At 36.4% G+C, this 16751-nt stretch overlaps 1 protein-coding gene across 1 annotated transcript in view; it reads right to left on the bottom strand.

The window, feature by feature from the left end:
* Window positions 1-16751, bottom strand: part of AKAP6 (A-kinase anchoring protein 6) — a 273079-nt gene that overhangs the window by 149147 nt on the left and 107181 nt on the right. Inside the window, 1 exon segment of the mRNA XM_031553601.1 lies at window positions 10489-10611. Coding sequence (XP_031409461.1) covers window positions 10489-10611 — 123 coding nt within the window.

Genomic DNA, 16751 nt, shown 5'->3' with positions numbered 1-16751 from the left:
ATGTATTCCCAACATATCCTAATCTCTCTTCACGTCTTAATGTCTGTAATTTAAATTTTCCAAGTAATTATTTACATTTTTGAGAAAACAACAACAGTACTAAGATAAGGACTTGTATATTTAGGTAATATTTTGGGTGAGAATCTAGCAATTTTAATTATAACAGACATTGTGGCAACACTTATGAACCAACATGAAACAACATGTTGACTAATTTTGGAGAACTACTGTACTCACATATATCATCTCTGTAACATTTTTGCAGATATCTGTCACTGTCTATTGAAAAAAGCAGTTCTGGCACACCTTTGTTCTACAGACAGTTAAGATACTTCGTTAGGACTACCAGAATTCTGACAGCATTTGTGCTGTGAACTGTAAGTAACCTGTGCTCTATCCAATACATATTCAGCTTGAAGCTATATAAATACAAAGTAACTCTAGAGCAACAGAAAAAATATTTTTCTACTAGTATGTCAAAATGGTGATAGGTATAGCATAATTATACATATATACGATAATTATATATATAATATAGGTGATGATATAGGGTAATTACAGAAACTTCTCTAATGATTTTAGCTTTCAATCAGTGATGCATATTCTCCAACTTTCACTTGTCCTGACTGTACTTTTTGTCCAAGCACATTTATAAACAGAGAAACTGGTGGAAGTTTAGTGAAGAGCAAGCAAAATATGTTAAAAGGTATAAATGGCAGAAGACTATGAGAAACAAAGAAGACTGACTAAGTGACTATTAAGAGAAAGGAATATCACTATCTTTTTATATGAACATAACTTGTGTCGAGCCAGGAGCTGGACTCAATGATCCTCGTGGGTTCCTTCTAACTCTGGATATTCAGTGAGTCTATGATTCTAATCTGAACGCCAAGCAGAAAAAAAGACTAGTTAGCACAGTACATTATAAGAGGATACAGTAGATGGGACTAATGGAATTAAATTAAGAGAGAGAAAATTTAAGATAAATACAAAGGAAATTTCCCTTGAAAGCTAGATCTATTAGATTTTGTAATAATCTCCTAAGGGAAACAGTGAAAGCTCTGATCCCTGGAGACCTTTAAATTTTGACTGCAAAAGATGCAGAAGTAAGGACTGCAATGCAGTGAGCTTATAGTGCAATATCCTAAGTCTTTCATGTGCCACTGAGTTTCTGACTGGCCAGATTCAAAGGGGCAGATTCTATTCCAAGTAGTCCAGAAATAGCTTACGCTTTTGTGAAACCACCTCACCTCTTTTCTCTGCCCACAAACTCTATCATTCCAATACTAGGAAATCAATGTTTTGCCCCTTTGTTACCTCTTAAATGCGAATAGCACAGTTCTCCTAACCTTAAATAAATATCTAAAGGGAAGGTGTCAAGAGGATGGGACCAGCAACATAACAAGGGGCAATAGGCACAAACTGGAACATAGGAAATTCCACATGAACATAAGAAAAAAACTTCTTCACTTTGAAGGACAGAGCACTGGAACAGGCTGCCCAGAGAGATGGTGAAGTCTCCTTTTCTAGAGATATTCAAGACCTACCTGGACATCTTCCTGTGTGACCAGCGGTAGGAAACCTGCTTCAGAAGGGGATTGGACTAGTTGATCTCCAGAGGTCCCTTCCAACCCCTACAACTCTGTGATTCTGTAAATACCTTAGGACCCCCAATTTCTGTTTCTCATTCCTCCTTGAATTTATCATCACTTAGGCAATTTACCCAAGTTTTGAATGCATAGTTTTAGATGTCAAAAAAAAGGACAGTGACTTCAACTCTACAAGCCTTTTTGGCAATTTAGTTTAGAGATCACAGAGAGGATATTTTAGCAGATATGTCAGTATTTCATATTTCATATTTTAAGCTCATGCTAATTTTTCTGCTGCCTACTCTAATCTCTTTTGAGTTTCAATACATAAATTTCTATTTGTTATTGCTTGCCTGCATAATACAAATTTTTAACAAAATGTTAACTTAAGGCTTCCCAAATCAAGTCTCAGTTTCCTTATTATCAACAAACAAGAGATGGAAGCACAAAGGTAAGAAATCAAATGGACAAAATGGTCACAAGCAGGGTGAACCACACATCTAATAGTCCACCCTGGATAACTGTCCTCGATCCTTTCTGGTTTTCTAGAAATACTCAGGAAGTAATCTTCAAAAGTCAGTGTCTTCTGGGTCTTCTAGCTCCTTTTTCTATCTAGATGACATTTGACTACTGATCTCATATGCTTCTAAGCACATCTCTTCCACAAAGAGCTACAACTTGCAAAACCAACTATTTAAACAAAGTATATTATGCTGTCCTAGCACATGCAGAAAAAGGCCAAGCATGAATAAAGAGTTTTACAACCCAAAGATAAATTAATGGGGCATAATATCCTTTGCAAATACGGAGTTACTAAGGGAAAAAAAAAAAGAAAAAAAACCCACAACGCCATATAGGTATGTACTATTTAAACATAAACTAACTTACAGACCAAAAAACACACCTTGGAAATAAAAACAGTATCTAGTTTTAGAACAATTCTTGAAGGATTTTCATATGATTGAAATTTCACGGGAACAGAATACAGATATAATTTTCACTTTATATATCTGCAGAGAAAAAGTTTTATGCAATTTAAGAATTGATGCCTCCTCAGCAAAATTTGTCAAATAAAATACAAAAGATTTCAAATTATTAACCCAATACATCTGTAAAATGAAGAAATGAAAAGAAATTTGCAGGAGATGCAGAAAAAAAAATTTACTAATCACAACCTCCATTCATGCTCTGAAATTTCTCCATTTCTGTCGAAATCTTTGGCAAATACTAAAACACAGATGGCAATTGTATTACTTCCAAGTACTTGAAGTGCGAACGATATTTTGCCTTTGAGAAACATAGCTGAGAACCCACAAGAGTAGACCATAGCTCTTGGGTACTGAGAACAAATATACTTTAAATGTTGCATCTTGTTGGTTGTCCTTAGAGATCTTGGTCCTATACTCTTCGAATGATTTTCAATCTCAGATATTTTTCTCAAAATTGATTTCATTTCACTTTCAAAACAATTTTCAGACTACATCTACATTGATGATACCAGCATACTAAAACTACTAAAGCAACAGCATACATTTTAATAGACGTAAATTATAACTAAGTTCCTACATAATCATTATGCAGTCTATTAATAAAATAAGCATTAGTTTCAAATCAAAGTGTTGTGTTTTTTTTTCCTACAGATGTTTCAAAAGTTGTTACATTGATAAATTAATGTAAAGACCATTATCAAGTTGTCATTCCAAGACTATTCTACAATTGCTATAAAGCTTTTAAGCAGAATTCCAATGAAATACTGTATGTTCTCTGCTCCACAAATATATAATTCAGATAGATGCATAAACAAGAACACCATTTAAGTAACAACCTCACTTCTGTCAAATAAGACACTTTCTGAGCTCTGTATGTGTAAACCATATCAACTAATGGGATACGGATGGGCCCAGCTAACAGTGTTTGCTTTTAGAATAGCATTCTATGGCCCCCTCATGCACAACTGTGGAAATTTGGGTTTGCAGCAAAGAGAAGAAAAGGAGTGCTGAGGAGGCTTGAATCCATAAATAAAATATGTAGGTGCAATGTCCTTTTTTCTTCACATCTGTACAAAGCACCTACACAGGGTTAAGTATCCACAAATTTGGACAATAGGTTTAGAAAATTAATTAATTAATTAATTAAAAAAAAAAAAACTGGTACTCTTAACATTATTCAAGTCATTCAGTCTCTGGACAAATGACTGAGAAACTCTTGCTACACTACTGGTTTGGACAGAGCAGTCCAAAAATGCTATTGGTTTGCTCCTAAGTGGAAATGAATTATGGCAATAGCAGGTAGCAAGAATACAGGAGGACAGAAAATGGACATTTTCTTCCTTCATGAAACAGACATGGTAATAATACATCTCCCTCACAACAGTTCTCCTGTTCCTGAGGTGCTGGGAGGAAAAGTGTCACTCACTTCTCCATACACAGAAAAGATACTTGCTGGTTCTTCAGTGCATTATTTTATAGGAAACAGCTTCAGATCAAATGCAATATTTCTGTATTGGTCAGCACAACAGTACTGTCAGTAGCAGGATATTTTCTTAAGAGTTTGTTTTGTTTTGTTTTTTTCTTATTTAGTCCCCAAAATCTCAGAAGATGCACCGATTCAAAAGAACAATCCAAACCATTTAGAAACCTATATTTCTCCCACTGTCAGCAACTGTACATACTGTGGCTCTGGACTGTAGCACAGGTACAGCTGAATACATTAAATGACATTCAGCTCTGATGTTCTCATTTTCACTGAGGAAACACAAAAGCTTACACAAAGGTTATTTTGTTTCCAGAATTTGTAAGCTAAATGATACAACTGAAAATATACATGCATTCTCTTTGTTTAAGGTTCATTTCTGACCTTCAATTAAGTCCTTTTATTTTCATGTGTTATTTTGAAACTGCTTATTTTAGTTTTTATTTCTGATTGACACATTCTGCAGACTAGTTCCTATATAAAATGACATACATTCAGAAGCCAATGCATGCACAGAAGACCTTTCATGGTAACAGCACGACAATCAGAAACTGAAACTAACAATAGGCGAAACAGATTTAAAGCTAAGTCCTTAAAGAAGCAAGAGATCTGTCCAGTCACAGTGCTCCAACTCTTTATCATAATCATCTTGCAGATGCTATTGTATATTTTGAGGAAAAAATCTAAATTGGCTGCTATGGACATCAGAAATGTTCATACAAGAAAAACACAGTACATAATTTAGTCATTTCAGAGGCTTTAATATCTTTAATAAAACTACTGTTATTATTGCTACCACAAAGACAGCCAGTAGATTAGCCCAAGGCATGTGTATTTAACATCACTTTCAACAAGAACAGGTATTTAATAGTTCCCTAAACTGATGTTTTTCAGGAAATAACGTTTTCCAGGGAGATAAGAATGATTTTTCTTCAGACATAGTAGACTTCTTGCAATAAAATGATCAGTTATCATGAAAAACCACAGAAGCTTCTTTATGTTACCAACACAATTTCTTAAAGGCAAAAATTCAACCTATTTTCTGTATGAAAGTGTCTGCTGTTTACAGCTAAGAAAGTGATGACACATGATGTAGCCATAAATATTTCTATTGGATACAGGAAAACTTTCATTCTGTTTCCCTTTAGATAACAACATTCTTAAAACTCCCACACTTTAAGAAGAACTTGGTTTTTTAAAGAATGGAGATGGCAAACGTCCTATCCAGAAGAAAAGTAAGTGTTGGAGTGAATCAACTTATAATTTCTCTTGAAATACTAATGATACTTTCTGCATGATTAAATTAATCTTAAAGGTCTTTTCCAAACCAAATCATTCTATGATTCTATGATATTTTTAAGTTTCAATTAAAAAGAACATATACTCTTTTTGTTTGCCTAAAGCAAACAAAAAATCTTGATACAAACAATGAATTATTTTTAAGGAGGTCATTATCTCCTGTTCTTTAGTGAGTTGCAAACCACTTTGTGCTGCCTTAAGGGAATAGGAATCCACTAGCTCCCATCTTTTTTAAGGATAGCATATTTCCACAGCTGCAGTGAGAGTAAAGTGAAACATCTGCTCTGTTGCAAACTGCAAATTTAAATGTAGGGAGCCACAGTTCTACTCAAAACAGCAAGAGGCAAGTATCATCATGGGAACACCTACCATACTTTAGATTATTTTCAAGAACCAAAAATCTATCATTTTATACATCAAATCATTTATATATGTGTAAAATGTTGCCCGTACTCAATGTTTCAGAACTTCAATTTACAGAAGTTCTGAAGAATAAGAGTTTTAGGATAAAAATGCCTGACTACTGGTTCCAAATTTCTAGCTAATTTTAACTCCACTGAAATATATTAAAAATAATAATAATAATAAAAATTGCTTGCACACATCTATTAATAATGCAAGAAATATTAAAAAGATTGAGTAAATAAACTTCATTTGTGGTATTTCTTTAAAGAAGTCTTATATTATCTAGTTCTAAGTATGACACAATACAGAAATAGCTTTAGTCAAAATACACATAAAAGCAAACCTATGTTGCACAGTTTGGAAGCTATCAAGAGCAAAACAAGAAAACGGAGTGCACTATAACAAACAGAAAACTTAAGAATTTAGATTTAAAAATCCCAGGTCTCAATGAACATACCTATTTTACAGTGCCTTAGATTTAAACCTTTTTCTCAGTGGTTCCTCAGATTTCCTTATCTGCTATCTTACTTCTTTACTGTGCTAAAACAATGTAGCTGTATTAATAAAGTATAAAGAGGAGTAAATGGTGAGTTTAGCAAACTAAAATATTCAAGAGCAACATTACGAATTATTTGTTGAGCCAGTAGGAAAGTCTACCTGGTTTCAAAAGTACAGCAGTACCCATCTAGATAGATGCTTTTTGTTCATGACCTGCCTTCAGAATACTGATTTTGATGAAAACTGACTTCCACGTCACCATTTTCATTGACATCACTTCATGGTGAAGACTCATAAAACTGAAATATTAATTTTAGTCACTATGTCAGGGGTCTGTAAGAGCATATTTTCAGCTGACAGCTTCATGTTTAATATTACGTAAAACTAAGTGTAAAGGAATGCCTGTTGAAAATCAGGGAGATAGGCTTTAAAATTTGCAATGAAAACTATCCACCAAGTAGAAGATTGCCTGTTTTGGCACATCTTATCCTAGCTGTAGACTATCTTTCAATCTGAAGGAAAATTTATAATCATCAAACCTCATGGTTATTCATAATGGGACATTCTGTAAGACTTAAGTTGTAACTGTGATATAAGGATGAAAATCCAGTGTGTCCTATGGTTAATAACTGTCATGTATTTGGCACTGAGAATAAGAACTATGTTTGTGTGCAAAAACAATGACTGAGTGTACTCAGGCATTAATTCCATAGGTGGCCCAGGACATCCCCAGCTAGTCTCTGCATAGATGAAATAACAGGCTGACTGGGGACAACAGACCAACCTGAGAAGAGGCAACTGTTTGAGTGTCTTATCACCTTCACAGAAGTGCTGCTAATTGCTTCAGGAGCTCTCACTGTGCAACCTTCAGACAGTCCCACAGACTCATGCATGCATCTCCTGACGGATGCTGGCCAACACATAGATACTACGTACATGCTTGAAAGCACTGATTAACATCTGGGGTAAACAATCTTGCCAGCTCAGATGTAAAAATTATCTAGAACAATAGTTTGGGGAAGTGTAAAAATTTAAGCTGAAGATTTTGTTAAGGGACACTTGTAACAAAAATTCACATGGCCATCATCTTCAAGAGATTTCACTCCTTGTGTGAGCACGACCTCATGCAAAGATTCTAGGAAGTGTTGTAGGGTTTGAGGGTTTTTTTGGTTTTTTTGGGGTCTTAAAGTGTCTGCATCACACTGTTTCTCAAACTGTCAAAAATGTAGAAAAACAAGACAAAAAATGAGAAATAAACTGAAGATTGAATCCACTACCAACTATGTGCATTGGGGCCCTAACACGACAATTAAGAATTGTACATGTTAGAAAATTTGTGGGATGCTCACTACCTTGTCCTTGTTTCCTCTGTAAGACTTTTCTCAGCAAGTAGTAAGAAAAGGAATGAGTACATTTTTCTGCTTTCCTGTTCCCACATTTATTTTTCTTAGAATTTGACAGCAGAGATTTAATTCATGAATGCAAAATATTCTCTCTTTATGGCACTAATTCTGTTATTGCAACAAACATACTTCCAACAAAACAATATCACAGGTGGTGAAATTGATAATTTGTGCCAAGGGCTAAGGCCTTGTCTCTACTAATAAAAATAAAAATACTAATCTACTGGCTTTTCACTCCTTCTACGACCAGAAAATTTGCATTAGTGAGAAATAATAGTTATGAGGTTTGATAGTGCAGATGCAGTTTGCAGAAAAGAGTCAATACATATTGTTTCATTTCAGCTTAGTTTGCTACTAGAGTTCATGAGCCTGAAACCTAAATTTAAAAGTGTTAAGCTCCTTTTACTTCAACATATCTCAGGTTAGTGGGATTACCTCTATAACCGGAATGGCAAAAGAATAAAATGAGTAGTGTACGCACCTTTCCAAAGGCCTTGATCAGTATTGTCTTACAATGATCAATCAAGGAAAATTTTAACATTCAGCTCAATGTGATTTGAAGTTCATACACTTCTTTTTAAACACAGATTAGGATTTCTGTCAGACAACTGCCACTGAAAAGTTGACAATCTAATTAATACAAATAACTATCTTCCTGTTATAAAAATGTTCTGTATTTTAATAATTCAATTCTGCTGTATAAAAATGAATATGATAGCGTATGTTTCTGAAATTCAAAAGGAAAAGGCATAATTACTGTTTTTCAAATTGTGCAATGGTTTTTCACTGAACTATATGCCATGAAAATAATTATAATACCATCGAACTGAAAATGTTCTTTAGACATTTTACTTCACATAAATAAAGAACAGAACACCCCAAATAACCACCTTGTTTGATTAAATAGTCATCTTCAAACATACAACATTTCAGGTACATTCCCACAATACAACAACAAAAAAGATTTCTTTTACCTCCAAATTAAAATAGTTATCAGCAGATACAGAGTACAGCTGGGAGCCTAAAAACTTACAGGGGAAAGTAGAGCTGTATAGGTGCCCACACACTCATTTGTTCTGACTGCCCCAGCAATGAACTCGTAGCTACTAGTCCACATTCCAATCCATTAGATGGCTTTGGCTTTACCTCCCAGAAAACCAAAAAGCAAAGCTGAAAGTAATTTGCCTGCAAAAAGCTACTGTGCTTCTCCTCATGGAAGAAGTAGAAAAAGAATCTGATAGTAACTGAGGCTCAGCCTGGTGACTGTCCTGTTCCTAGGACAGCATAGGTCGGTCTCTTGTTATTCAATCAGAAATGAAAACTACAATTCTACTCATAAAAACTTATGTCTCCAGAAATTTCATGTTGTAAGGGAAAAACAAACTGTAATCACTAATGCCTTTTCTGAGGACTGATCTCTCTACGTGCTCTGTATCTTCAGAGCACCTGCAAACATAATGGGAATCCACATTAGCACATGGGAGCAAATGTTTTTAGTACAAGACAAAAATCCAAACTCTTCGCAAAAAAGAAAAAAATTAAAAATTAAAAACCTGCTGTGCAAGGCAAAACTCTTCATACTACATTTTATAGACTACCACAATACACACTATATCTAGTTGCTGCTCATAGGCACTATACAATAATGTTTAAGAACAAAAGACACAAAAGAGTTTGCTCTATAGCTGAAATTCTGAAAACACTTTTCCATTAGTTACTAATTTTGTATGTAGTAAAGTGATTAATTTTATAATGGTCATTCTAGTATAACAGTAGGGATTAAGATGATATTTCTTCCTGCAATACATCAAATTACTTCTTGGGACTGTCAAGTAATTTTTGCCATCAGATTCTGATCAGAATCTGAGCTTTAGGTGTTGATGTTTTGATGCAGGTTCACCTAATGCACTGTTCTACTCAGCTATGGTGTCTAACGCATCAGCTAAGAATAATGAATAGGTTTTCTTCAATTTACACTAGCAAGTACCTAAGATTCGGAAAGAAGGAAAGGGAATTTCTTAATTTGGCCTTCTTTTATTTTTCCTCTTTGCCACAGTGGTTTGCTTATTGAGATACCTATCCATTGAAAAGATTATATTGATCTGTACTCTTTAGCTACAGCATACAATTTTGGTCTTGAGGAATGAATATTTGGTTTAATTCAGGTCTTTTTTTCACTTGTCATAGCCAGAAGCCAGCTCTTGGCAGAATTCAGTGAAAGCCTCATGAGGTTTTTCAAATATTTCTCAATCTATAATTCTAGCCTGTAATATATTCAGAAGATTATTCATCCAAGTGTTTCCTACTTCCACCCAACGTTTTAGCTCTTTGCACAAGAACAAGGTTAGTGACAGTTGTATTAATTACTTGACAGAAATGCATATCAAGTAAAGTGATTGAAATAATTATTTCAAACATTTTATTTAAATGACTTTGTGCTATGTTAAACTATGGGAGAGAGAATGAGTTCCTTACTATTAAGGAAGCTTTCTTAATACTACAACATTGTAAAAATCCTAGAATAATCAGCAGAAAGAACGGTATTCTTTTTTCTTTGGCTACCACAATTTTCTTTCAATTTTGGAGATAATTTCTGAATTGTAATATAATTTTGGCTTTTAATTTAATTTTTTAAAAAGCAATCAGGACTTATTTTAAATATAGAGGTAATTTGTTGGTATATTCATTAAAACAAACTGCAATGCTGCAGATCTTACATTAAAATATAGATACACACTAATAATTAAAAAATAATAATCAAATAAAAAGCACCACAGAACACTTCAATTACTGATAACAATCATAGTATAATCTTGTCCTACCAAGTGTGTCTCCAGGTACAGTTTAAGGCTGTCTGTCTCTGCTTTAGGAGGAGTCCAATTCTCTGTTGTTTCCATGGCTTCATTTAACCAGTGAATTAATTCATCCAGCTTGCTTACAAACCCCTTACCAGATAAGAAAAAGAAAGAACAAGAGAAGCAAATTTGTTAGTAAAATGGCAATCTGAAAAACGTATGCTTCTTTTTTTTTAAGCTGAAAATGTATCGTACAGCAAACATTTATCTTTTGCAAGCATACAAGGAAAAAAATACAATTAGGAAGTAGGCTTCTAATAAATGAGGAGCAAAACATTTTTGGGGGGATAATCTAAGGAGACATTTTAGGACAGAACAAAATCTGTGTGACTGTGAGAAAATGGAAATAAAATGAAGGTTTCAGAACACATGAAGGGGGTATACATAAAGCTGCATTGAGATTACAATGGCAATTGAGCTGAAAACCTTGCACTGAGGAGACTGGGTGTAGCAAGAGCACTTCTGGATGAAAAAGTGCTGAATAAAGCTGCATTAACAAGTTATACCCTGGCAGACTGAGGAAAGAAACTACTTGTCAGAATGTATGTCTTGTGATTCCTGTTTTGATCCCTTGTATGAGATGCAGAGAGAAGAAATCAAACAGTAGGTGAGGCAGAATATATATCATTTAATATAAATATTGTTGATTGCACATGAACCACACAGATACTGAGAAGGAGCTCCTGCTTCTTCAGCAGCACCATTTATTACAAAATTAGTACCAATTATATTGTCTGATTAAAAACAGTGCCCCTGAATTTACATGATTGGATAATACTATAGGTACATACTGAGTACAAATAATTTTACTGAATTCTTATTCACTGCAAACCACATGTGTAAAATAAACTGACCATAACATTTATAGGCAGCCTGAAAATTAACTGTGATGAGAAATGACCATCTATTACAAGCAGCCTAAGACAAGATGAAGTTAGGTCTAAAACTGGTTGTATTATAAACTACTGACAATTCCACAGTCCAGTGTGAATTATAAGCTCCAGTAGGATAACAGCTTAAGTATACACACTCAGTATCACACTCTTATCATTTTATTTATGAAATGATTTTTAGTAATTACTAATCCATTCAGATAACTGAAAACAAGCTGAGGACAAAACTTTCAAAGACTGGCAAGTCTCTCAGGAATCCAAATCCCATTCTCCAAAATTGCACATGAAATTGGAATTCAAGCTGATGTGGAAACAGAAGTTTGGACTTCGAGGGCACAGCTGTGTTACAATGGCTGCTCTGAAAGTAACATCACCTATTTTATTTTGTTGGGCCATGACATCAGGGGTGGACATTGGTGGTGTGACAGTAGAGGTTAAACCTCATCACCAATATACCGTTACATTTTGTTGCTGGTGCCAGATGGCAGCAGAGGAGCAATGCAATAAACTGGCATCTGATGTGGAAGTGTGTATGAAGCAAAGGTGTGTCAATGAATTCCTCCCTGTGGAAAAAATGGCATACACTGACATTCATCGCTTGCCAATCATTTCTGGAGACCAAACAGTGAATGTGATGCATGGCAGTACAGTCCCTCTGGCCCAACGCTGTGCAAAGTAGTGTCCAGTAGTCAGCTCCTCAAATGCCTGATCTCTAGCAGGATGCTCCAGTGCATACTGGAGTCACAGCAGCACAGCACATACTGGGCACTCTGAAGGCCTCATCTTAATTATCGTATTTTTGGTGAGCCACTATGAGTTCCCAGAATGGTAATTAGTCTATTGTCACTTCTTTTCATGGAACCAGCCACATCCCAAAGAGCTATAAAGAAGAAAACTGCTATTCCACAGGTTTCATTACAGGCTGTTTATCAGGACATTGTGTGTGTGTGTCTGCTCTGGAGACTGAAACGAAGTTAGCCCACACATAGGTCATGACAAAAGGACTATGTTACTCCAAGCAATGGGACAAAAGTGGGGGACTGAATATGGAGCAAGATGTTCCCCTGACTCCTTACACAAAAAAGCAAGCAATACACTTGCTTTTTTCCAGCTCATAGCAGAAAATAAGAGATGCCATACTGGCAGAGGAATGGGAGATGGGAGCTGACAGGGAGAAGAGCAGGAGGAATAAAGTCCTTCTAGGCCCTCCAATAAATCTCTGCCTGCATTTTAGCAATGTGCTGTCCTTGAGAGACAAGGTGATATGGTAAGCAGAAAAAAATGAAGAAATGCTCTCTCTTGTATGTGTGTCTTGTACTTTACAAAAACGACATGCATAACATCTACCCACAGTACATGATGTCTGTATGCCTTCAAAAGAGTGCTCAGAAACCTTGCAGGCCTGCACAAGAACAAAACGCAGCTATCAGTAACAGAGTTACTTCTACCCTTGCACAAAACACGTGCGTGTGTTAGAGTCTGTTAATTTACACTCATATTTGGAAATGGTCACGCACCAGCAGCACAGACTACTAACCCTGCTCATAAACACAAGCACCAGCCTCTTACAAAACCACGCTGATACGCGTTCTTTCACTGGGCACCCTGAGACAGTGAGCAGGCACAGACTGGGCAGCAGGACAGTTCGGCAGCACCAGACCCATTCCCTCCCCGTCTCAAGGAAGTCTCTCCTGCCAGGCAGCGCCTATCGTAATTTATTTTCCAAATTACGGTAATAAAACGTTGTTGAAAACATTCAAAAGAACACAGCAGTAGAGACTGAAAAAATCGAAGGGAAAGGAAGGGAAGAAGAGATGAAAAGACCGTACCCCGTCGCGCGGAGCCACCGGAGGAGGGAGCGCCTCTCCCCTGCCAGTGCGCCGTGCCTGGGCCCACAGCGCCACCTGCCGGCACCGCTGCATCGGCCGGCTGAGAGAGGCGGGCCCGGGATTGAGGGAGCGGCGGCTCGGCTGGTTGTAGGCACGGTGCCAATAAAAGACGAGCAAAACACACAACTGCTTTTACTTCAGCTTATATGTAAGATTAAATTTGAACAGTGCAGCTCTTGCTTCATTTGTCACGGCTTACTGATCAAACAACGCTCCTCCGATGTTGTTTGCTTTTGTTTTGTTGCCTACCATTTCATCTCCTTTATTTTCATAGCCTTATACCAACACAAGAGCCAGCTTTATCACCTGACCCCAAGCTTTATAACTTAACCCCGCCTGGAAGGCAGCACCAGTCTGAAAATTGAAACCTACGCACATGTAACTGGCTGCAGCAGTTCTGGAGTCAAGAGCTGGACAGCAGCTCCTTCCTGCTAAGCACTCCCTACTCCCCTCTGCCTGCCTGCTTAGGGACAGTTAGCTTCAGACTCAGAGGGACAGACCAGTCCTCACTGCTGATCACAGCCCATGACCAAAACACATGGTTCTGTCTCTGCCGGCAGAGCCTTCCCAGCCAGCCCAAACGGAGACTCAAGCTCCCGGTAGCCATAGAAAGAGTGCCGGTGGTGCTGATGGTCCCCAAGGAACCCTAACAGAAATACAAAGCCATGTCCCTGCTCTCCTCACAGCACATGAAACAGAAGCAGAGACCAAAACACTACTGAAACCGTACTGAAGGGACTCTGCTCCTCTAAAAATTGACCACATTGAGTCCCTAGCAGCCTGTTTAGCTGCAATGATCAAAGATGTACATATACTCTGTGACACAAACTGCATGACAATATTTGCTTTTCTCATTATTTACGATCTTTCCCAGAATATACATGCTTTCAACAGAAGATTCAGACAAAGCAAGTTCTAAAAAGTAATAGGGAGAAAACTTTGTTTTCCAAAACTCTGACAGAGCATAAAACATAAATAAATAAGTAAACGATACAGCATAAATTATATTAAAATAAGGGATGAGACTTAATATGCAATCCTGAATTCATATCGAGGAGACTCAGTGAGAGAAATTCATAGGATGACAAATTGTAACTGATATATTTTCTTACTCTTTCTATGTTTGCTGTTTTAGATTATGTTTTTCTTTCTCTAAATATTTTTATCTTCATCAATCTTAAGGTAGGGAAGAGTTTCAATCATTACAAACTTCAGTGTAGCTTTGCTGATTTATGTTCATTAAGGGTCTCATCTGGACACAATTATGCTTATAAAGAAAATACAGTAAAATTTATCCAACCCATATTTTGGTTACAAAAAATTAAATGAGTTTTTGGAAGTAAAAAAATTCATAGTCAGCCACAATGAAACTAAAAATTACTGCACAAAATTCCTCAGGGAGAAAAGCGTGGAACAAAACAGAAAAATGTAGCACCAGTATAATCAATCCAGTCTTTGCCTTTTGACCAACTGGTTCATTTTTTCAAATGTAATAGTCCTGTACTATGCTAGCAAACTAGTTATTTTAAAAAAATCAAGTCCCTACATGACACAGCATAATGCTCTTCTTCTGTGCTGTTTAGGAGAGAAACAAACATTGTATCCTGGATGATTTGTAGCAACTTCTGTTGAAAAGTTTGCAAATAATGATAAAGCTCTTACCATTCCCAATGCAGAAATTTTTTAAACATTCACCATTAAATCATTCAGCTTTTCATTTTGTTTTATGACAGCTCTATAGATTTTCCTAAGGACAGGAAAAAAGTTCTAATCATACACCCATGAACAATGCTACAGCAAACAAAATGGCTTAATTTGAAATTTCAGATGTACAAAGGTTTGTTTGTTTGTTTTTGTGGTCTAATTTTATTTGCTCTGTATGGATAAGAATGAAGAAGAAAGACAATTATAAGTACTGTGAAAAAAATAACCATAACTCAGTGTATCTGCTTCAGTGCTGGTGGCCTTATGCAATGAAAATACACTTTATTAATTTCTTCTACAAAATCAATGAGTTAATTAACCAGAGAACTTTAAAATAATTGGCAGGATTTAAGTAATGACTGCAAGACTCCCTCATTAATGACCAGATCTCTCAAATTTTGAATCATAAAACGTGAGAATTAACTTGTTGAGTCACACCAAACTACAGGGATGGATCAGATCAGAGGCCAAAGGCATGCATGTATACTGGGACAAGGAAGGATGCACCTCAAAGTGTGTCTTCCAATCTGGCTCTATTAAAGATAAGGGACTATAAAAGGCAGAGTCCCCCATTTGCTGCACAGGGCTGCAGGGCTCCCTATAGCTAATAGAACTGGTCAGAGGATCTTGGATTAGCAGCTTCATGTTGTGGCATGCAGAAGAGCAGCTGTGGTGGTGCGCTGCCAGCACAAGACACACTGGAGCATGGCAGCAAGGCCTATAGGGATGGTCAAATGAACAATTCTCGTATACAATTCACTACACTTGATGGGACTGTGTGCATTCCATCCATCCCAAATATGTGTCAGAAAAATTAAATATTTAAAATGATCACAGAAATTGGTCATCTTTGGCATCCCGAGTACTTTGTGACTGGCTCTTTCTTTACCTGTTTTCTTGGATCCTGTTTGCATATTTCTTCCTGATCACAACTGTTCAGCACAACTTGCTATTTATTACCTACACCCCACTGCTGCCCCTGCCCCTCTTGGCTCAGCCCATGAGTTCCTCACTCCCTTTCCTCTCCAGTTTCCACTCTCCAGTTTCCTACTTCATAGTCCCATTGAGCTTCAGATGCTCACTCCATCTCTGCTGAAGACTGACCTGTAACAACTGCATAATTAGTGCTAACATGCTTGCTTACGAAACTGTAAAAATGCTCCAGTCACTCATGATATTTCTACATGTTCTCAGCTCAGGGGTGTTGCTCAGACATATTCTCACTGGATTGCAATTTTCTGATCAGAACACAATTGAGACCTCCCAGAAAAGCTTATATTGTCACAGCTGTGAAAAAAAATACATATACGCAGGATTATCAAGTGAGTTACTTAAAATTTGGCACAAAATGTCTCCCAACTCAGAGAACACTTCACTACAACGTTTAAATTTTCCTAGCTTCTTTTCAGAGGTTAAACTTCACTTTTTACACTACAATCTCTATAATTTAATTATTTATTTATTTATTTATTTATTTATTTTATTTATTTTTGTAAAATAGGAAAGTAAACAGTTCTGGTGTTCAGTAACTTCAAATGATCTCATTTAGACTTTGAAGTTCCACTTTCATTAATTGAATGGAACGGGAAGGGAGGAAGTTTCCATCTCAGCTGCAAGTATCATTTTACAAATGCAGCTTTTACTAGACCTCATTTAGAATGGAAACAGAATAAAGTGCAGTTCTGTAATTTTGAGCTGTAGTCTAAGAGACAGTACAGTTATGGTTAACAACCCCCACCCCCCC

Source organism: Meleagris gallopavo, chromosome 5 (genome assembly GCF_000146605.3).
Source record: "Meleagris gallopavo isolate NT-WF06-2002-E0010 breed Aviagen turkey brand Nicholas breeding stock chromosome 5, Turkey_5.1, whole genome shotgun sequence".
NCBI lineage: Eukaryota > Metazoa > Chordata > Aves > Galliformes > Phasianidae > Meleagris > Meleagris gallopavo.
The sequence above is the reverse complement of the archived record's forward strand: the minus strand, read 5'-3'. Positions and strand labels throughout refer to the sequence as shown.